This window comes from Nothoprocta perdicaria, unplaced genomic scaffold (assembly GCF_003342845.1).
Source record: "Nothoprocta perdicaria isolate Ctin4 unplaced genomic scaffold, notPer1 scaffold_289, whole genome shotgun sequence".
In the NCBI taxonomy this organism is placed as follows: Eukaryota; Metazoa; Chordata; class Aves; order Tinamiformes; family Tinamidae; genus Nothoprocta; species Nothoprocta perdicaria.
In genome coordinates this window covers 613,253-636,218 of record NW_020455520.1, presented here as the reverse complement: position 1 = coordinate 636,218, position 22,966 = coordinate 613,253, and the positions used below count along the sequence as shown (strand labels likewise).

Below are 22,966 nucleotides of genomic sequence, written 5' to 3'. Positions count from 1 at the left end.
GATTCAAGTAGTTTTGCCAATTGCTGAAGCAGAGAAACCACCAGCAGTGCCTTGAGAAGGACCTTAACCTTGTGCAGCCAGTAGGCAAGGGAGCAGAGATGGGGCTAGGGGTGCTTGGGCATCCACGGCGGGAGATGCAAACCCTTTTGCTCCCAGACTTGACTTCAGGTCTCGGAAACAAAACAGGACAACCTCAAGCCTGCTCTGTCCCGTGACACACGGGAGMCTGCTCGTCTGTCGCAAGCCCCTGTGTGATCTGACGTGGGTGCTGGGTCTATTCAGCAGATACCATTAGCTGGAGCAGTAACCAAGTCCACGCGGGGAATTGCTGCTGTTGATGAAATGCAGTGAGTATTGGGCTATCTAAGACGTCTCCGTGAGCAAGCTGGAACCCCTGCCAGGAGGAGCAGAGGAGGTGGAATGGCCTTTCCTGCCACTGCCCGGCGCTCCGGCAGGAGCAGGGAGGTGCCGCTGCTCTAGGTGGGCATGGTCGTGTGGTAGATTGCCAGGGAAAAAATAATTGTAGGATGCAGGAGGTGATGTCTCGGCTCGGGTGAGGCTGCAGGAGGTGAGCTCTGCTCAGCTCTGGGGAGGCTAAACCTGGGGCATYGGGGGCAGCTCTGRCTCCCCAGGACARGAGAGACGTGGAGCTTCTAGAGATGGTCCAGCGAAGGGATGAAGATCATTAAGGGACTGGAGCGTCTGTTGTATGAGGAGAGACTGAGTGAATCGGGCCTGTTTAGCTTGGAGAAGAGAAGGCTGAGAGGGGATCTGATCAACATGTATAAGYTCATGAAGGGGGAATGTAGGGAGGAAGGGGCCAAGCTCTTCTCAGTGGTGGCCAGTGACAGCACAAGGGGCAATGGGTACAAATTGAAATTTAGGCAGTTCCATGTGCRTGTGAGGAAGAACTTCTTCACTGTGAGGGTGCCCAAGCCCTGGCACAGGCTGCCCAGGCAGGCTGTGGAGTCTCCTTCTCTGGAGGTCTTCCAAACCCGCCTGGATGCCACTGGGTGCCCCATGTGCTGGGTATCCCAGCTGGAGCAGGGGCTGGACTGGATGATYCCTAGAGGTCCCTCCCAATCTCAACCATTCTGGGATTCTGTGTATATCAAACTTTAAAATGTATATAGGAATGCAGTGGTGGTGCCAGCTGGAGTCCAGTAGGGATTTACCTGGCACACCAGCTGGGCATTTTGTTGAAAAAGTGGGATTTTGCCTCTTTGTGCACACTTAAAATTTTGGAAAAAAAGATCTTCYTACAGCCTGGTGTGTTCTGGAAGGGAGGCAGCAGGTGCGTGGGAGACGTTTCAGCGGTGGGGGTGAGGTTGATCTTTAGCAAAGCAGGACTTCGTAGCCCAGACTACGGGGGGTTGCTGCAGCCGGGAGCAGGGCTSGGAGCAGCGCCCGGTGTGTGACACTCGTGCCGGGACCCCCGGGCTGCCTCAGCGGGGCTGTTAGGTTAAGATCCCTATTGTAAAACCCTGGTGTCTAGTTTGCAAAAATGACGTTTCTGGGGAGTTGCTCGTGTGGGATCCTGCGGGATACGGCAGGGAAGGTGGGGAGCTTCAGCCCGAACCTTGCGGCCGCCCTGCGCCGCAGCGAGCAGCCGCGGGCGCCTGAGGTGCAAGCAGCGCCCGGCTGAGCTCCTCTGCTCTCCAGACTGACAGCAATCAGACTCGTAAAGAGCTAAACCCTCCTCTTCTGTGTGCACTAGGGTATTTCCTGCTGCGCGAGCTGTGTGTGAGAGCGCTGTGCGCAGGGTGCTGGGCAGGATCCGGTGCAGCTCCTGCAGCTCGTGCCTCCCACCAGAACCGGCCCCGGTTCCGCTGCTGCCGCTGCTCACGCCACGGCCCTCGTGCTGGGCACGAGGCGGGGACGTGCCCAGCCAGGAATGCGGGGTTAAAACCTTYGGCTCTCCTGCTTTGCCCAGGGCTGCCCTGACCTCTGATAAACTCTCGGGCAGTTCAGGGCTGCTCTGGAATTTGCACACATCTGAAARCTCAGTGGTTTGAGCCGAGAATCATTTACTGAGCCGCTTCCCATCCGCTGATGAATGACCTGACCGAGAGGTGAAACGGGAGGGGCGAGGGGGAACCGTGGGCAGAAGGAAGGGCAGGGGATGTTTCCCCGGCTCCAGCAGCCGCGTTCGCTGCGCAGTCCCTGCGCACSGGGGCAGCCGGTGCAGGGCCCGAGCGGCCGCGTGGCCGTGGCTGCCGCAGCGCGAGCGGGGGCCGGGGCTCGTCACAAACACCAGCTTCCAGCGTGGCCTTCCGAGCGGCGCCAGTGCCTCCTGCCGCCCCGGCCGCCCTGCCAGCACCCGCGGCCACCTCTCAAGGAGCCTCTGCTGCAGCCCCGCCAGCAGCTGCCAGCTCCATCAGTGCCCTGTGGAGGCGAGGAGAAAGAAATCGCACAGTGGGGGGTTCAGCTGCAGGCAGACAGGCCTGAAAGAGAATAAAACCTCTCCCAGGAATGAGCTTTCCGAGACATCCGGCTCCAGGCCTCCTTTGACTGCGCTTCCTTTCCCAGAGCAGGGTCCCAGTTGCCCCGTGTTGAGCAGACCCACGTTGTCACTGCCGTGCTGATGCAGCCAGTGCGTTGTTAGTATGCCAGAAACTGCCCAACAAGAGCTTAGAAGGCCTTTTGCTTCGTGACTGTTTGTTTTGCTTTGTGTGGTTTTATCAGCATAAGGCCTTTCATCCCAAKGTTTTAATTCTTTTCCTCTCCTAATTTTACAGTGTGTTTCTTCCAAAAACGAGGACCTGATTTTCACGCCTAGTTTCAGGTCCTGGGCTTATCTCGAAGCCCTATATTGGCCTCCCTTTCTTTGGAAAAGCTCCRAGGATTCCGTGCACCTCCCTAGCTCCCACGTGCGAGCAGGCAGAGCGGCTCGGGGGCCCCGGGGGAATTCGCCGGGCGCGGAGGAGCGGCGGCCGCACTCGCGCCTTGCCCGCAGCCCGGCGACGTGCGTGGCGCACGTGCCCCGGCGCGAGCGGCGCGGCCGCAGCCCCGCGTGCGGCTCAGCCTGCTCCGCAGGGCAGCGCTCTGAGGCGGCTCYGCAAGCCGGGCCGTTTAACGAGCTGCTCGGGGGTACGAGGCTCTCGGCAAAAGCTGCCCGTCGTGCCGAAGCGCGCTGTGATTTCGCAGCGACCGCGGAGCARGGCGGGACGTGCCAAATAGCTGCGCTCTTGTGACCGATGGCAGCGCTGGGAAGCGGGAGCCCTGCCGCCGTATTCAGCGCCTTGCTTTGTGTTCCCCCTCCTTTGTCTCGCTTTCCAGCAGCGCTGCACGCCTGCGCTGGCCCTGTCGAGCTGTCCAAATATCTGCTGCGTTTCTGCTGCACGGCTGACAGGCGGGACAAAATCCCCCRTGGAAACCCGCTCCTCTCCCCCCGTTCCCTCCGGCTCCTTCGCCCCTTCTCAGGCAGGGAGGGCTAAGCAGGAGATCTGGCAGCCTTAAGATCCTTAATTTTGAAAGCGGGGGTGGAAGGAACCTGACCCAACTAGTACATTTATCTCTCTCTTTTGTTCCCTCTCCTTCTGTCTGTTCCTGGTTTTCAGATGTCCCTTCCCCTTGGATTCCTGTCAAGTGGTCTGTGCAGTGTGTGCAGCCGGGGCCGGGAACAGCCGTAAATTCCCAAGCACGTGCGGAAGCGGGATGAGTGGGAAGCGGGATGGACAAGGAAGTGAGATGGGCGGGAAGCAGGGCGGGCAGGGAGGTGGGATGGAGGACGAAGTGGGACGGGCGGGAAGTGGGATGGACAAGGGAGCGGGAAGGACGAGGAACCCGTGAGGTTGCAGCCGCTCCTGAAGCAGTGGCGGGGGACACGCGGCTGCGCCTCCCTCGGGAGCTGCCTTGAGTTTTGCAGGAATATTATCTGCCGAGTTTGTGGGGGCTCGGGGAAATGGGGTCCTTTGTTTAGGCAGCAGGAGCTGGAGGCGCCCGGGGTTGCTGCAGACGCCGGCCTGCGTTTTAGGAGAGGGCTAAAATTATACTCCTTTTAAACAGCTTTTTACACASATGGGCCTCCGTAATCACTCCCACCTCTTATCCGAGGTTTTCCAAAGTAAACGGGCCAGCGATTCTCTTTTCAACCTTACTGAGCTCGGATACGGCCTTTAAATGTCCTGCTTGTCACTGTTCGCTACTGAGGGACAGAATCAATGTCCCCAAGTTCCTGTTGAGTTAAGCAGAGAGGTGGGAGGGCATTGACTGTCCATGGGGAATGCTCAAAAAGGGSTTACTGCAGGGAAACTACTGCAAGGTTGCTGTATTTTCCCCATTGCCGATGCACAGGACAACATTTTCATGGGGAGTATTTTCATTTCTGGCAGTAGCTGGGCCTATAAATCACTTGAACATGAAGTATTGTTTAGAATCTGGATAAAATAAATAAAGAAAAGCACGTGCCTTGTGTAACTGTCCTCCTACCACCAGGTCAGGACTGCGTTTGCAGGAAACCTGAAGAGTGCTGGGACTGCTTTCTGTGCACTGGATAGGACCTGTGGGAGTTTTCTTCTTTCTCCTCTCCATCCTCTTTGGGGTCCCTGTGTTGCTTTAGTTACGGGTCGGTTTTCAGGGCATCCTGCACATCCATCCTGAAGGGGTGGCTGTTTGTACACGTTACAATGCAGACAGGCTTCATCCACCCGGGGACCTTCATGTTTTCACCTCTGGCCAGTGTTCTCGTCCCTACTCGCTGYTCTTCTCCCTTGTCAGAGCCAAAGTACATGTCTAATTGGCTGGAGGTTGTGCTCAGTCTGACCAGAAAACGTCCTCTGAGGCTACAGGTCAGTCACTTTTACAGAGAGCTGCTACAGGGTCCAAGATCCTGACTTGGAAGGGTCCTCCCTGCTGCCGTCACGTGTCGTGGCCATCCAGAACTTCCATCTTTCCTGGTGCTGGCAGCAGTGATGGCTCCGGGGCTGCCTCTGCTTCTAGGTGACCTTTAAGAGATGATCTCCTTTTTTTAATCTCCTTTCCTCTTCCCCATTCATTATATTAAAATGTGTTAAAAAACTATGKGTTGTGGGTAACAGCATCTTCTGAATCGCTGCTGGAGCAGTTTAGTGAGAGAAACAGGAGATGTTGTGTCAGTGGARGAGGGGAAGGTTTTGTTTTTTGAATGAATGTGATAAGATTCCTGGTTGTCAGTCTAAGCAGATGCCAGAGGATTTGCACTACCTTGTAGTTCCCCAATTTCTCAGCAAGAGTGAGCGTGACAGTGGTGGGAGTTGGAGAAAGTTGAGTATTGAGAATGTTGAGGCTCCTGGCTGTCACTCTTGGGTTTCCAACAGCTTCCTTAGGCTTTCCTAAGTCTTACCCAGTGACCTCTAAACCTGTAACCCTCCTCTCTCCTTGGTTCATCAGTAGATGTTTAGCTAGGATTGTCCCTCAATCACCATTCATCACCAAATGCCTTCTAGAGTAAAGACAGAGCTGGGTCGGTAAAATTTCCGCAGACCTTCTGACAAACTGGGAAGGTTTTTGTACCATCAAAGAGGAAGTGTTTTTCCGGAGTTGACATCCCTTTGTGAATCAAGACGTTGCTCGCTTCTGGAGTTAACAAGCAGAAGATAAAAGCTTTATTTTATTTAGAGTTTGGGCAGGGGGAGGAACCAGGCTGGCGTTCGTGCTGCTGCTCTTTCCAGGCCCCCAGGTAACCAGTTTTCTCGATCCCAGTAGATACCTGAAAGGAAGAAAACCACCTTGCAGGGAAAGCTGGTGGAGGCAGTGCGGAGTGTTGTTTCTCCACGGGGAGCAGCTCTGCGGGGAGCAGCCCTGCCCCGCTCCTCCTCCTAAGGGCCGTGGCTGGTGCGTGACGGGGCCGCCCGTGCCCAGGACTCATCCTCGCCTTGCAGAAACACCTGCTAGTGTCGCGGGGAAACAGGGAACCCACCACTTCTTTAACAAATTACAGGGGCGGAAACGGAGTCTGGGCGCTAATGCACTTAAAAGCAATTCTAAGGAAAAAATCTATCACGCTTAGTGTGTGAAAAATGCGCTCTGTGGAGACATCTGATTATTATTTTTCAGTTTAYTAAATGCAATAACTCTCAAAGTGGAACACCAAGTGCTCTTTTGAATGTGTATAGGAGAGAATGTTATGGTTTCTGTCATATCCATTAAAAAATGAGCCCAGCTTTATACAGTAAAGGAATATGAAAAAAATACTAATAATTAAAAATAATCTGCTTTAGTTTTATTTCACCTAAGCCTCCTTATGAGTTTCTGGAAGAAGGCAGATTTGCCATATGGCTTTATTGCAAGGACATGTTAGATAGCTCTAGAAGCAACCATCAAGGCTCTTGAAAAATAAAATTTGGGACTTGTTTTTGTGACCTTTTCAGGTTTTATGAGAACTGTTTGGGGGAGGTCTGAGCACGACCCGTGCCTGGCTGGGCCCTCCTTGGTCTCCGTGCTCTCCCCACGCCAGGTCGTGCTGAGCTTTGCAGATGCCTGTCCATCAAACTCTTCTAGAAACCCTTTAGGATGAACGCAGAGCGACRCTGCCGGCTGGGTTTGGACTAAGCCTGGCCTGCAACTGCAGGAACTGGCCAGCCCCAGGGCTGCAGGAGACGCGGAGGGTTCTCCTTCCCCTTGGGAGTTCCTCACACCCGGGAGCACAAACCGGCTTTTGCTCCTTGCAGTCCTGCTAGGCAGGGACCTGTCCGAGTGTGGGGGGATGCTGGTGCCAGGCAGAGCGAATTCGGGTTGAAATAAYGGAGAAAAAAAACTGTCTGAAATGAGGTGCCATCTGATGTTATCCGGTTGTTGGTTTTAATTCCTAAATTAGGGCCTGGGTTGGTTAAAGTTCTCATTGTAGATGTGTAATTTGGTCACCTCTTCCCTCAGGCACCAGCTCGGTGTCCTCTGTGTCTCCCACCCACTCCTGTCACATCCACCAGCCCCGGGAGGGCCTGTGTGATTTGCTGTCCAGCTCTGGGAACATATATGAGTATAGGTGTATCCAACACGCTGCAGAAATGGCCAGCGACAGCCTCTCCTCCTCTTCTCCTTCAGGGCTGAGAGAGCTGGGCTGTTCAGCCTGGAGAAGAGAAGGCTTGAGGGGGGACCTGAGCAGTGTCTRTAGATACCTTGAGTGAGAGAGGAGGAGGGGGCGGCCTCTTTCAGTGGTGGCAGCGACAGGACTAGAGGAAACGGCCACAAGCTGAGGCACCAAAAGTTCCACAGGAACTTAAGGAAACACTTCTTGACAGTGAGAGTGACTGAGCCCTGGAGCAGGCTGCCCAGGGAGGCTGTGGAGTCTCCTTCTCTGGAGATCTTTAAAACCCGCTTGCATGCAGCCCTGTGTCCTGTGCTCTGGGTGACCCTGCGTGAGCAGGGGSTTGGACTAGTTGACCTCTGAGATCCCTTCCAACCTTAGCAATCCTACGATGCTCTTTACACCCATGCAGCCTAATCCTGCAGAGGTGCTCCCCGGTGCAGATGCCTTTCTCCCCTGGTGCAGGTGTCCTTATCCCRCGCGCCGGGGCTGCGCTCCGGCCGTGCCAGTCGGCCCGGGGAAGATGCCACAGAGCGAGTGTGCGTCCTGGCAGCCGTTTGCAGCGCGGGCAGTGCCAGCCCCACTGGTTTGCTGGGGGCTCCTGCCCTGGCGCGGGCAGCCCTGCCTGGCCTTTATCATCCCCGGGGCAAAATGCAAACGTTAGTGACTCCAAAAACATTGCRGAGGATAATTGGGTATTTTTGAAGCTTCTGATCTCGCAAGTAAGARGAGCTGTTCTTGCAGCCTCCTTTTTCTTCCTTTCTCCATGTCCCGCAGCACTTTGTTCCACCAGCGCCTGCCTGTTTCCAGGTGCRGAGCAGCGTTGTGGAGAGCAGTCGGGTTCAAGCCTTTGAAGACAAGAATAGCTCCCTGTGGCTCCCCGTCTCGCTGCTGCTCATAAACACACCTCGAGACTAAAGCAAAGCAGGAGCGTGTGCTGGTGCCCAGGGCGAGCTGCCCTTGCTGCCTCCCACCACCCTGCGCCGCTGCACTCAGCACGGAGCGGGGCAAGGTGGGGAGGAGAGCCCTGTGTCCTCTGCCAAAGCCTGGCGGAAAGCGAGGGCTATTAAAGGCTCTTTGAACGGGGAGGATTCCATTGGTTTGGAGTTACAGGCTGAGAGWTTACAGGGAAGATTTTTGTTAAAAGAATAGCAGGGCTCCAGATAAAGTCCTGGCAAAATGCATGGCAAGGTGAAGTGAAGACCGTGGGAGAAGTTGAGGGCGCACTGATAAGGTCACCTGGCTGTAGCAAATGTTCGTCGYTGCTTAGCAGAAAGAGAGCAGAAAAGTGGACTGGCCTGAAGGGAGAGTGTGCCCGGCTGGGTGAACACAGCGTGTCCTCTTCCTGGCTGATGTAGGTTGATGTAYTCCTGGTTGGAGCAGGAATGTGGGGTACCGGAGGAACCCCCAGGCAGCAGGGCTGCCGCTTCCCCTCCAAAACCTTCTTCAAGGCTTTTTCCATACTGCAGAATGAAAGAATACGGCTATGTTATGTTAAATAAATCCTACTGACTGCACTGGGAGCCTCACTAAGTAACAGTCAGTGCACAACCAAGATATTTTGAAGATTGCTTGTCTCCCTGGCTCTTTTTCCCCTTCTCCTAAAGSAATTTTTCCCTGCTGATTATCAGCTCTTGAAATTGGCTCCAGGCTTAGCACAGCTAAGAATGAAGGGGCTCGGGAGAAACCGAGCTGCTAGAGCTGCCTACTGGAGCCGGCGGCGGGTCGTGCACTGGGGCTCCCTTTGGTGTCCCTGCTTTSTGCCTTCCACCCTCGTCCTGCTCGTGTTGAGAACTAGCCCCCAGCAGGAAGGGCGACACCTGATAGGGTTCGTTTGTTAAACATTGCCCGCTYAGTCTGAGCTTGGGTCTGCTCTGTTTGTCCTTCTGAAACCGCAGGGTCCTGGTTTTGCTGGGGATTCAGGAGCTCTGCTGGGATACTCYGCTTTGCAAGGCCGGGGTGGTGCTAGCTCCTCTCATCACGCTGGATAGAGTCACTTGGAACTGACGTATTTCCTTTCCTCTTTTGTTCCATGTTTGCCTGGCGTGGCCCACCTTGAACCCATTTCACCCTTGGATGTTTCAGGTAAGTGTATGTGTATTCTCTGAGGGAGTGTTGTTGTTGTGGGATTGGTTTTCCCTGTTTCTCTCCCCTTTTGTACATCGTGTGGCTTTTCCAGGCCATTTTTCCCATGCTTAGAAAGCGATTGTTGTGATCAGGCCTTGTTCTTGTAGCACAGGCCAAGCTGTGACCCTTGGGTCCCTTGAGCTGCAGACGAGGGAAGGAAGGGGCCTGGCAGCGCAGGCAGCAGCTCCCCGCTGGAGCAAGGAGAGCATCTTGAGATGAAGGACCCGGAGCCGGTTGGAAGGGGCATCATACAGGGCCCACCGGCTGGCAGCGGATGGGAGACCTTGGTGATGTTACCCAGGCAACCGCTCTTTAAAGGCCAGTTGGTTTACCTAAAATTCCATTTCTGTGCCTTGTTTCCCGCTTTTCCTTGGCATTTAAAGACCAAAGATGTAGACGGTTTAGTCTGGGGCCTTTGCGTGTATTCAGAGTTGAATCACTTGAAACCAAAATAGGAGCTGGAGATTTTTTGAATTTTTCTGGAAACTTTAAATTTAAAAACAAATCGTGATTCATGAAGCCTTCCATGAAGGGCTTCTTGCAAATCCCACCCTTTTATGGAATTCATATTCATTATGTATTCCTGTAACTTTGAGAAGTTAAATCTATACCACCGTCACCGCAGAGAGAAATCATTTTCCTGCTGAACAGAAGGGTGACCATCTGATAATAACTCTAAAGCATTATTACATGTAGCTATTTTTTTTTGATTAAAAATATATAACTTTTTTTTTCTGTAGCTTAAACATATGTGGGCATAAAGAACGTACTAGCATCCACTAAATGTTAATCTATTCCTGCGAGTGAATCTAGCTAAGCCCTCACTGCCTTGGGGGATTGCTGTAGTTCCCTGTCACTGCTGGTGCTGGTGGCTTTGGTTTGGAAGCCCCAGGGAGGTGCYGATGCTAGAAAAAGTGGTGACAAGCATAGGAAAAGGTTTCTTGGGGGTGAGAAATTTACGGACCGGCTGGGGAAACATCTTCCCTCCACAATTTAGGTAGAGTTGAATCACTCTGAGGAGCAGAGTCTCTTCATGGTCTTTAAGGACTCTTGAAGCTCTTCTCCAATCTTCTTTTCTTAGTCTTCACCCAGCTGCTTTTGTTTGTGTAAAGCAACAAGCTGGGGTTCTGCATAAGGGTGCATGCTGATGAACTGCCATTTGCAACAGGCTTTTCTCTCTTAATAACCTGTTTGTAGCCTGTAGAAAACCGGGAAGGGTGCAGAGGTGCTTGGAGGATGAGTGTCCAACAGGTCCTCACTAGGTCAGTCCATGTGTGGGGCATGTGGGGCAGCAGGGGAAGGCGGGAGCCTGCAGCCCAGCAGATTCCCCTTCAGCTTTTTGTTCTTACAGCTTTTTCACCGTTTTTAGTGAAACGCCACTCGTTCATTCTGAGGAAGTTCCAACAGTGTTTGCAGCTGCTGCTGCGTCAGCACCACAGCACCAGGCTCTTCCTCCTGCACCGCCACATTTGTTTTTCTCCCTATAGAGAAACTGCCTGAGCAGTTCAAGTTCAAGCAGTTCAAGCCCCGGCTCGGCAGGAGCTCTGTGGGCTGCTGTGTTAGCACGTGGCTGGTGGGAGGCTGGTGGAAAGGAGCTCCCATCTGGTTCCTCGTCACAGAGCCCGTGCGTGCCCCACGGCACAAAAACCACCGCAGTGTTCTGCTGCTGCTAAGCATCCATTTGTGCTTTCAGTGGGGTTCAAACTGCTTTATAATTCATGTGTTTTGCCACAGACTCACAACAGAATAGTAGTCCTCTTTCCTTCTGCAAATCAGACAGACTCAGCTTTGGAAGTCCCTTCTGGAGGGATTCGACTCACTGACTGTGAGACAGGATATTTAAATGGCTTGTTCATTGATTAATCATGTATGAGCCCCATGTCTGTTCCTCAGTACTGATTACTGATTTGCCTTTAAGCATTCCAGTTGCTTTCAGAAAAGTAGTATTCAAAGAGACACGTGCCCACGCCAGGACTTTTTTCCTGTTCCTTAATTCTGCATGATTCATTCCTGTGTCATGCAGCTCTCCTGAAATAGGAATTTCAAAGGTTGTGAACTTCRCAGCTTACTGGGGAATCCTCTGCTCTAGTGAACAGAGTTCAAGATTCCTCGTCTTTCCTGCGGTTCCTTGTGGGAGGAGGAAGTGGGTGCATTTGGTGAGGGCAGCGGTGATGGGTGAGGAGGTGGGCAGGCCTGGGAGGTGAACGCAGGCAGTGCAGCATGAGGGCTGTTGTGGAGGCGGCCCTGCGAGCAGCGCCCTCACTGCGGCCCCGGCCGGGGACCCGCACGGCCGGCGCTGCCGCCAAGGCGGCGCGTGAGGAACCGACGCCGATTACCCCAAAGCAGTGCCGTGAACRGGGCCGGGGCAGGCGGTGGGGTGTGTATGGCACCATCTGCTTCCCTGATCTGGAGTCCCCACATAAAATGATGGCTCGAGCCGGGGGTTAACAAAAGCCTTTAAATAGGGTAACTAATGGGTCAAATGTATCTTCGCTTGTAAGGTTAAGACCCACAAGTCATCGCTTGTAGGAAGGTGAGTGGTGGATCRGTCACTGGAGAGGAAAGCCATTAAATGAAATGTGGTGAAGCAGCCACATGGGACCCCTTAATAGTTTCTGACTATTACTTCTCCTTAATGAAATGTGGCTTAGTGCAATCCCCCCGTCCTGGCCCGACAAGCAGGGGCCGGGTTGGCGGGCCGCCCGGCCGGCGCTGTGTGCAGGGCGCTGGGGCTGCCCGCGGCGCGCGAGCGGGCACTGCCGCCGGGCTGTCCGCAAGGGCGCGAGTCACGCAGACACCCAGGGGCACTGACGAGGCAGCAACAGCCGGGGGAACATCTGTGGAGCATGGAATACGGGTGGGGATGGAGGCCGCGGGAGTGCGAGCTCGAATAGGCCGTGTGTGGGGGGCACCCGCGCGAGCCGCTGCCCGGCGTCCCGCTGCTGCTCACGGCTGCTGGAGAGAGCCCTGTTTTGGGAAGAAATGGGTTGGGTGCCGGCCTGTGGGTTCATTTTAAAAGCCATTTTAGGAAGGCTGAAATAGCTTGTATCTTAGACGTGTCTTTCCAGCAATGGCCAAGGGCCCAAGCGCGGCAGGGGCCGGGATGGGGCACTCGGCAGGGATGGGTGCACTCAGCAGGGGATGGGTGCCCTCGTCAGGGACGGGTGCTCTCGTCAGGGACGGGTGCTCTCGTCAGGGACGGGTGCTCTCGGCAGGAGGTGGGTGTCCTCAGCAGGGGATGGGTGCACTCGGCAGGGGATGGGTGCCCTCGGCAGGGGATGGGTGCACTCATGGGGTTCAGGGCGCCCTGGGGCCGCTGACGGCCACGCGCTGTGCTCGGCCCCGTGCACGGGGCTCCCGCTGGGGCTCCCTTTGCCCTCCCCAGAACATCGCAGCTCCCTTCTGCCCCCGCTGCCCGCCTGGCGCTGTCCCATCCCTTGCCGGGCGGATCCGGGTGCCTGCGTCCCGCATCCCTTCCTCCTTCRCACCAGGGCCGTGCAGCTCTGGATCCCAGCTCTGCCCTCAGAGGCGGAGATTCCTTCTCTGAGTGAAAACCCCTTGATTGCTCTGTCAGTGCSTGGGAGCAGGCGGTGCCTCTCGCGTCCCTGTGCTAGGACTTGCTCCCTGGGCGCGTGGGGGAAGCCGCTTGGGAGCAAGAAGCGGCGGGGAAAGAAGAGTAGAGGTGACAACATAGTCTGAACGATTTCCCATTACCGCATGAGCATGTGCGGAGCAAGGTCAAAAACTCTGTCACTTCCAGCTAAATGTGTCTGGATGTGAAGGCAACTGGGGTGTCCTGCTGCATTAGTGTCTGCGGTGGCACCTGGGCACTTGRTTCCCTGATTTGCTTTGATATTATATTAATAGTTCATGTGCAAAATGCATGCATTTATTCAGGTTAGGTCCTTGCTAATTAAAAAATGGTGCTTATTAACCCTGCCCATGCAGTCCAACTAATTTGGGCAGATGAGCCCAAAGATGAGCCCCCTGACAGGGAAACTAGAGACATCTACAAGCCTCTGGAAATGGCTGCGGAGCTTTTAAATGACTCTCTCATCCTGTGCTGTGGCTCAGCCATTGCTCAGCTTTCCTTGTGGAGAGACCCCGCTGCACGTTTCCCTTCTGCGAGGATCGACGTAACCTGCCCTAATGCAGCAGGACTTGGTGCGCGCACAGGAGGCAGCTCTGCCRGTGGGGCAGAGCTTTGTGCCCTCCGCGGCGACTCGGTAAGGAGCCGAGGTTGTCCGGCACAACCCTTCGCGAGCGCGCGTGCCCGTGCAGACGTGGTGGGCTCCCGAGCGCTCCTCGGAGCACGAGCTCCGCGGGCCGTGCGCGCGGCTCGTGGGTCCTGCCCCGCGCTGGCGCCGGCGCGAGGAGGGCCGCTTGTGCAGGTGGCCCTGGCGCCGCGGTGACAGGGCTGGTGGCCCTGCCGCTCGCGAGGAGGCTGCAGGGCGCACGGGCCATCGGGAAGGTCACAGTGCCGCAGCGGGGCGACAGACGGGGCGGTCACCCCGGCCCCACTTCCCTGCCGGGCGGCTCCCGGGAGCAGCGGAAAAGCCGTCATCCCTGGGAGCCTGTTCCAGAGCTAATCCATTTGTGCTTAATTTACAAACAGCTGCTTGATTTAAAGGGATTTCGGGCGGCGGTAAACAAGAGGGACGTCGACACAGCGGGCGAGCGGCCGTGCCCTCAACCCTCCTTGCGATCGCGGCAGCTCTCTGTTTGCGTTAGATCTCAACTGCCTCGGTGCAAAGCTAATCCGCCCTGATCCCGTGGTGAAGTCATGATCCTGGGCTTGATGTCACCATCTGTTGCCATAGAGGCAACCGTGATGCTGGAAACGGAGCCCAGTGACCTCACGGTGAGGCGGGGCGAGGAGCGGAGCGGTTCCTCGCTGCGGGAGGGTGCGCGGTTGGCCCCGTGTCCAAACCCGGTGCCAGTCCTTGGAAAGCTGATGAGCTGGAAGGAGGTGAATTAGTGTGTGCTGTATGAAAGGGAGAGAAGAAAAGAGAAATCCCCGGGCTTATGTTAAGTATGATCTTAAAAAAAATAGCATTGCACCTAGTTCATCTTTGGCAGAGGGCACTGTGTTGAAAGGTTAGTATGGGTAGAAGCAAGATCAAAATAGCAACAGTGTAAGACTCAACCAGCGGCCGAGTATTTCTGCAAGGGTTGGCACTGCTGCCCCCGGGCTAGGCAGAAGAGCTCGGGGCTCATCTCGGCCTGTGTGGCTGCTGCTAATAACGACTGGTTAAGTCACTGCCACACAGCTAACTATCCAGGCAAGGACTGCATCCGGCCCTCATTGCGTGAGCTTCTTCCCTTTAATCATGAATTTTCTCTGCAACAGAGGCTCGTCTCCAGCTTTCCAGCGCAGCCAGTTCGCAGGTCACTTCCACGGCTGTCCTGGGGATTTCTCGTGCTTTGTCTGCTGTTCACCAGTCAGGTAAATACACTTGCCCTTGTTAGCGCGTTGGAAAACATTAATTTCTGGTATCCAGACACAGCACTAAATTCAGTTCAAATTCCCCAGGATTGGATAATGCTCATGTTTTGCCCCTAAGAATCATTGAGGGTGCAGTGGAAGCAGCAATATTTGTAAGAGCTGAACATGTCAAGCTTTTCTCACCTGTCTCCATGAGTTCATAATCCTGCTCTTTCATCACCAGTATCCTGGTGCGAACTGCCTCGTTTTTCTAGAGCTGTTCAGACATACGGCTGATCCAGTGATTTATTGCTAAAAATAATGCTCGTGTGCACTGTGGACTAAGCTCTTTTCTGAGCCATTTTCCTGCTTATTTTCGGCAAACATGACACGAAYAGAATAGCTTGGATAAACACTTATTTAGGAGTTTTTTATTGGACTTATTTGTGGAAGACTCGCCTGTGGCTGGTGTGGGGTGCAGGGCCCGGGGCTGCGTGATATATATATGAATATTTATATATATATATATATATGGATATATATATGGATAGCAGATCATCTGGATACCCCGTCAGGGAGAGGTTATGGGTGCAGACTGGCATGTGCAGCGGGTGTYAGCTTCGGCGTTGGCAAGGAATAAACCCATCAAAACTCGCCTCTGAAATGCAGCTGGTTCATGGGCCGTCCAGGGTGAGGGAAAATTCAGCAGCGTTTTTTTTTTCCCTAGATTTTACTCCTGTTATTGCTGTTACTTCCTGATAGGAATAKGAGAATCTGAGTTCTTCCATGGGACGATCCCCTGGCTATGGTAACCTTTAAACTGGGACAAAAAATGCATCTGTCTTGAAGGTTAACGYTTTAGCAAGGTTTTGTGCAGAGCTTTTTGAGCTAATTAGTGCATGCTGGCTAATGAGTGGCAGGGCAGCTCTGGTTTTGGACGGTGCGGGACTCCTGCAGTGATCCCTCTGGAAGAGCTGCGTATCCGGGGATCCAGGACGACCTTGCTGCTGTTGCCATGCGTGCCTGAGCAGGGGTGGCACTGGACTCTCCCAGCCGGCTTCGCTGCCTTTGGTGCCACCGCTCCGACACCTTTGGCCGGGCGCTCCGTGGCAGAGCGGGTCGCGGGGACGGACTGAGATCCCGAGCTCCAGAAACACGTTGTTGTTGTTGTTGTTGTTGTTGTTGTTGTTGTTGTTGTTGGCCTCCGTGCAGAGCTTGGCCCGGCCCCTGTCCCACGCGGCCACCCCGGGCTGCCCTAAGCCCAGGACAGCAGCACCCTGAGCCTGGCCCAGGCTCGTCCCAGGGCTCGTTAACAGCGTCACTTATCCCCGTTTGATTTCTGGATAAGCAAYGCAACTTCCCCCAAAATTACAAGAAAATAAACACTGCGGGCAGCACAGGAATAGCACTAAGGTTTATTTTTAACTTACGGAACATCTGTCAGTTTAGTGCCGTGAAGGCGACATATCCTAATGCTTTGAAATTAGCTGTGTTTCCATTAGGCTAACAATAAAAACACACAATCCCCCCCAAAGGATGTCTGCTGGGAGCGGCTCGCCGACACCAACACTCTGATCTTTGTGGGAAATCCATTAGTCACCGAGGCAGGAAAGCACGGTGGCTAATGGGAGGAAGTCTCAGAGCTGGACCAGCCTGCTCATCCTTGTTTGAAGGGAGAGAAGGGCTTGTGAGGTTCAAGGGCAAAGTGTGCTCCTGTTGATGCCTTTCTCTGTTTTTCCTACAGCACAAGCAGCCAGGAAACGAAGTCCCTGTGAGCGAGCATCCTAGCGCGGGGCTGCGGGCGCGGGGACGCGCAGTGAGTGGCCCGGGCACCCCCTGCCAAGGACGCTGCCAATCCAGGGCCGTGCTTCGCGTCAGCAAAGGCTCCCTGCAGTGCATCCTGACCGAGAGCCTGTTCCCTAAGACATTTGATGAGCGCAGAGCAAAGACCAACCGACGGGGCTCTCTTTTTCCCCCCATGCCTTCACAGAGGGTACTGAGTAGCCCTTCAGCTACGCTTACACAGCCTACGTGCAGGCGGGGGCTGTGTCTGTTAGAGGCTCCCGTTACTTGTCCTTCRTGCCCGGTGATGGGGGACGTGGCAGGAGCTGCAGCCGGGGCAGCCCCAGCTGGGGCCGCWGCTCCCGGTTCCGCCCTTTCACACCCACAGACTTGCTGTGGATGTAAAAATGTATTTGGAAAAACGCTGTTTCGCTTCATCTGAGGCTTGGTTAATGCAGTCTGCCATTACTAGCCATTCATTAGACATCACTGTTCATCTCCTTACAGCCCCCGCTCCCGTGGAAGCTGGCACAGCTCCTTTGGCCTCTCCCATCTATTTTTTTTCTCCTTTGTAAACTTGTTATTGTTTAATTAATCAGAGACCTCCACTGTCATTTTATACTGAAAAAGTAGATTGCACAATTTTCTCCTCTATGCTTTTTATTAATTCAGATAAASTTGAGGGATTTTTGTTGTTGTTTTTGATGGTTTTTTTCTAGTTTTTGCCTTTCCATTTCAAAACCTCCTTGTGGCAGCCCCTGCCCACAGGGGAGCTCCCGCGCCCCCACGTGTGGCCGGGCTCTGGGCTGGCCCTGGGACATTGGAGCACTCTCCGTGCTCCGGAGGGTCGCGCCGCTGCCCGTTCTAGCTGCGTTGGCTCCGTCTCCGCGCGCTGAGCTGCCGTCGGCGTGTCCGGATGGGGCTCCGGGAAGGCTGCTCCCGACTCGCAGAGCCGTGTCCCTTGGAAGGCCTTGGGAACGGCTGGCTGCTAGGCCAGGCACCATTGCCACGTTGCCCTTCACTTCCAAAGCTCTACACACCAGGCCGTTTTTAGAGAGGACTTAATGAGAGTTTCATTGAAAATGCAGATAAATTGTATCCTCCTATGCTTATGCATCTGTTAGTCAGAGAATCCTGTTCAAAGTAATTTATTATGGTATTACACCCACAGAATATATATCAATTGCAACTTGAAAATACAAGCAGGTATTTTACATACATTTATATTGACTTGCTATCTAGAAACTGTCACACAARTTGTTTTTAAGACATTACTACATAGATACTCCATACTCAGTGATTCTGGGTATCACAGAAACAGGGAACAGAAAAAATGAAACATAAGAGAGTCTTTTATCTTTAGGCTCAGCTTAAATTCCACCATGAATATAAAAGGATCAAGGTCAGTAGAGCGAGCCAGTATCAAGAGTATTGCTTAAAATAGCGAACTTACAATGAATGCCGGATGAAATGCAGCCTGTGTCCTCTGCCCGTACCTGGGCGGCCAAGAAAGCTCCAGCCTGCGTCTCTTCCCGTAGGCTACACTGAGCCTGGTCCCTGTGCAGCGGGACCCGGTCCCTGTGCAGCGGGGCTGGTGCCTGTGCAGCAGGGCCTGGGCCCTGGGCCCGCTCGTGGGCTTTGGGCAGAGCCTTCCAGCTGCCTGTTGTGTGCACATCCTTCCCTTGCGCTACCCTAAAGTTGAAATTAACTCTTCCTTCTGCAAAGCCTGAGTTGGGGACGCTTAATTTTTTGCCACGGGGCAGAGCGGGATACAGGAGCTAAAATGTTCTTTGCAGCAGTCGGCTACTGATTGCTGTCRGCTTTCTGGTAGTCACCTTGCATGAAGGAGGTGTTTTAGGCAGGGCTCAGCCCGAGGGGGCTGCAAGAAGACGTGGCCCCATTCGGGAGAGCGGAGGCCGTAGAGGCGAAGGTGGCGCGAGCTGCCAGCGCGGGGCCCAAGCAGCACGGGCACCGCGCACGGGCACCGCACGCGGGCACCGCGCATGGGCATCGCACGCGGGCACCGCGCATGGGCATCGCACGCGGGCACCGCGCATGGGCACCGCACACGGGCACCGCACGCGGGCACCGCACACGGGCACTGCACGCGGGCACCGCACACGGGCGGCCTCGTTGTGCAGCAGCCCCTGGGCAGGGCCCTGCGCAGCCTCCCCAGCTGCTCACATCCAAAAGGAGCAGCCGTGGGAACGCTGTCTCAGGGCAAACACGTAAGACACGCAAGGAGGTGGAACAGGAACCAGGGGAAAGGAAAAGCTGAGACAGGGGATCAGGAGGAAGGACGGGAAACATCCTGACCTTGAAGTTAATTACTTTGGGGGTAGTTTTTCCAAAGGATGGGGAAGGCTAGAATGATGCCAATAATATTGAATATATTTTAGGGGACCTGTTTGCAATGGGTTCCGTGAGCCCATTAAACAGATTAGCCTGCTTAATCTGTAACTTGTTTTGCAGTTTTGCTGTCTCCAAATGTACTTGCTGGCTAACTCCAACCTGTGAAAGCCCCGTTCCTGGCCTGGAGAGGAGGAGCTGCTTTTCCTTTTGGTGACTGTGGCCCCAAGCGCCGCTTGCCACAGCCAGGAAGCTGGGGGCAAGATGCACAAAATGCATCTTTAATGCAGGGGCTGCGTTTCTAATCCAGTCGTGACCAGAGCATGCAACAGAAAGTGCTCATAAAAAGCAGCATTTTTTTTATTAGCCTTTGTTGCTTGCTATCCTCAGGATAGTAGATCTCATTTAACATCAAACCCAGTAATACATTAGTACTTGGACACGTGATTGAGTTTCGTATCTAAGCTGTGTCTGCAGCAAAATCAAAATTCAKTGGACTTCACAGAAATTGTCATACCTGTCTTGGGGCCAGTATGCATCTTTATAAGTGAGGGAACTGGCAGCAGAAGAGAGAACAAGACCAGAAGCAAAATATATTAAATCAAAACTTGCATTTATTTAAATAAATACAAATAATAATATTCTTTCAGAAAGGAAGTATCAGAGCTTTTAAGTTCTGACTTGCTATGCAAACCTAATCCACCTAATCCACCTAATGCAAACCTAAACCTGTCCTAAAAAGGACAGGTAAGCTGGTCAGACCAGCCGTTTTCTCTCCTCTGAGCAGGTTATTACCTTTCCAATGAGATTCAGTGACTGTGTTTTGCTTGATGTTTGTGGGCTGCTCAGGTCATGCACGAGGCCCACAGTCCACTGCTGTTGATGCTTATATTGCATCAACATATATTGCAGCAGCAGTAGCACTGTGGTGATGGAAGGGTAAGAGTTTTGGAGATGCAGATAGTATCTTTTCTTGCTTGAACTGACAAACCTGGGAAAGCAGGAGAAGCTTTTGATGGTGTTTACTAAGTTGAAGTGTCGAAGCACATTCTTCTGCCCGCACACGGTGGGGACTGCATTTTCGGAGCTTTTGGTGATGATTCAGTAGGTCTTTAAATAGCCCTGCTGAAGTGTGTGTCAGTCAGCAGGAGCGAAGCGCTGCAGGTTTTGCTGCGAGCAGAGCGGGAGTGTTAAAGCAGAGCCATTGGGTGTGCTTAGGAGATGCCTTTGGAAGCTTCCTTCATTTCAGGGTGTGTTTTTTGGAGGACCTTTTAAGAAATTAGTTGAAATTCAGCAGTCCTTTGTAGGCCAGGATACTGCAGCAATGGGCACATTTGGAGCTGAAGGGACACTCTCAGGGGTGTCTTGGATGGGGTAAGAAGCAGTAGTTGGGCTTCCCTCCCTGGCACGTCGGTTCTGGGCTGTGTTTCTACATTGTTTTTTCTCCTTTGCTTTGCTTTTGAATGAAATTCAGCCAATGGAAGACTCCAGGGCTCGCAGTCTGCTAACAGGGATGGTGAAAGGTAAAGCCCTTCTCATGCTTATCAGCCACAGTGCAAACACTCCAGCGAAAACCCTCCTTGAATCTCGCCGCTTTGGCCTCGTGCGATGGATTTGTGCCAACGGGTCTTTCTCAAGACCTCTCTCATACTTCTGTCAACTGGGGCCTTGAACTGTGCTTTATTTAAAGCYGTTGGCTTTAGGACTCGTCCAGTATCTGGGTGCTCATCAGGCAGCTCTGACACAGGGATCCTTAAGGGAAGTCAGGCAGAATGTCAGGAAATCTCAACTAGACAAAGAAGTATTTTCTAAACCACACCAGCATTTGTCAAATGGGTTTCATTAAATAAAAGTCCTGAGCCAGCCTTACCATCAGCTGATGTAGTGTGATTTCCTGGGCAGGCTCCATCTTCTTCGGCCTGATGTCCCTGGCTCTTCTTTTTCCGTCCCCTTAAATCTTTCCCAGGGAGGGTTCCATTGGCGCTTTCCAAGGAGGCTCTCTCAGGTCTCTTGCTTCATTTCATTCTTCATGTGCCCTTCAGGAAGCTCAGTGCAAAAATCCCTCATTGCTCAGTCTTCCAGCTGAGGACAGGAGTTTCAGAAAGCCGAAAAAGCTGCTGCTTCCAGGACTTTCCAAATGCAAGTGCTGAGATTCTTGCTGTGAAGGTGTCTAAGCAGGCACGGGCAGTGCCTCCGTTCCAAGAGGCGTGCTGGTAGAAAGGAGCCTGCGGATCCGGAGCAGGGGTGGGATTGGTGCCGCTCTCCCCGGCACGCGCTTCCCCGCGGAGCTGCACGGAGTGGCGCCGGGCGCAGGCGACGCCAAGGACGGCAGGCCGAGGTGGCCGAGCACCACGTCAGCAGTGACGCCTCGCGGGAGCTCGGAGTGTCAGCGCAGAGCTCGACTCAGGCCACGTTTCCACATGCGACCCTCTTGCCTGCRCCTGCAGTCCAACGAAAATTCCCTTTCGGAGTCCGTGCAGGCAGCACCGAGGCTCAGCTGGAATCCCAGCAGTTCAGGGAACGACTGCAGAAAGGTCTGGAACACAGACCTGTGCTTTTGGTAGGGATTTCACTGGTTTTCAGCTCTAGGAGTAACTGATTGCTCTCTCTGTGGAATGTCCAAGGAAGCAGTGAAGGAAAACCCAAACACATGGCTCCTCTCAGTGAGAATTCCCTGCCGTCTCTGGGCATTCCCCATTCCCTACCAGCCCCCTCCATCGGCCTGGAAGGTAAATCACACACACAAAAGGACTCCACGTCTGTTGTGGCTTGTGCTATTGTTTCATTCCCCATTCTCCTTTTTATTCGGCATTTCTACTTATTCTGTTTTTTGCAGAAGATCAAGTGTGACTATTGTGCTCTCAGTGTCGAAATGTACTCAGGATTACTTTTATAAGGACTCTTCTCCCTTCAGGCCCAGAAGCAGTGTCTGAATTAGCTGTCTCTTTAAAATCCTTGTCAAAGATTTAAAAATAGTGATGGGGTGGTTGCCGGAGAGGGTGGAAAGGAAGACACTGGCATCTGCTGCCTGTTAAGTCCATTAATTGAAAAGAAAATACTGCTGGTGCCAGAATGAAGAGCCCTGCTCCTAATTAAGTGTAGGGAAGCAATGGGCTGCTTTTAATTGAGAACAGWGTCTCCGCTAATGGTGCCAGCAGCTTAAAAACACAAATAGATTCAGAGCATGAAGCACATGCAAGACGGCCCTGACTCCGTATTTATAGGGTCACRCTCTGAAACCTGCATCCTGGGGCACAGGCTGGGGCAATGACGAGTTCCCAGCTGCAGGCAGATGTCTCTGYGTTTCCAGCCATGGGAGCTGGGTGTTTGCAGGACAGATGAGTGCGTGTCCTTCCCGGGGAGCGCGGGGTGCAAATATTCCTGGTGGCTTTGGCGGCGGGCGAGGAGCAGCTGCGCTGCTGGGGCAGCACAGGGCATGGGGAAAAATGATTTGGAAATGATCAGCCAGGAGGAGTTTGGTGCCAGGAAAGGTCCTAAGCTGTTTTGGGCCTGGTTTCTTAGGGGAGTGGGGCTTATGTGATGGTGTCATCGGTTTTCATGCTGCTCACTCCTGCTCTGAAAGCTTTTGAAGCCACCAGACAATTTCAGCCTAGGAGTTCAGTGAAAATCGGTGGCTGCGTAAGGTAAAGGGACCCAAATTAATTCCCCTCTTGAGAGGGCTAGGGGTTGGCTCAGCTGTACTATTAGTCCTTAATGAATCCACATGGGACATGTGCCTCAGCTCCAGGAGAAGCTCTGATGAGAGCTCCCGCTTCCTTAAACGTGGGATAATCAAACCCCAAGCCACGGGAAAGGCTCTCAGGCTGCGGGCCTGGCACCGCTTGCCCCTGCTGCATGGTGCTAAGCTGCCTTCGAGTCGGTGCCTCCTCCCTCCTGTGTCTCTCCTGCCAGGTTTCCCGGGCTTTTGGGGACTCCTGCCTTTTCTCCTGAGCCAGGTAGTACSAACCGCTCTAGGAGATGGCGTAAGAAGGGGTTCGTGTCCCTTTGAGGCTGTCCTGGCGGCGCGGGTAGTCTCTCTGCTGTGTTTGATGCGTTTGGACAGCGTCATCCCTTGCAGTTGCTGCCTGTTTATTTCCAGTTGGCCTCAAGCTGCGCCAAGGTGGCAGTGAGTGCGAGCAGGGCCTCACGGCCCGCGGCCCGCGGCGCCTCCCCGCGCAGCACCGCTCGCCTTCCTGCCTTCCTTCCTGCCCAGCCCCTCAGGGCGGCCCCATGGAGCCCTCTGGAAGGGAAGGCTTTGTTGGGCTGGGCACCAGGGC

The 22,966-nt window shown here is 53.8% G+C and overlaps 1 protein-coding gene across 1 annotated transcript in view; it reads left to right on the top strand.

Annotated features, from left to right (window-relative positions):
• Window positions 1–16,333, top strand: part of LOC112949222 (heparan-sulfate 6-O-sulfotransferase 1-like) — a 44,699-nt gene extending 28,366 nt beyond the window's left edge. Inside the window, exons 2-3 of the mRNA XM_026041600.1 lie at window positions 14,484–14,579; window positions 16,303–16,333. Coding sequence (XP_025897385.1) covers window positions 14,484–14,579; window positions 16,303–16,333 — 127 coding nt within the window. The remainder of the gene's footprint in view (window positions 1–14,483; window positions 14,580–16,302) is intronic.
• The last annotated feature ends 6,633 nt before the right edge of the window (window positions 16,334–22,966 follow it).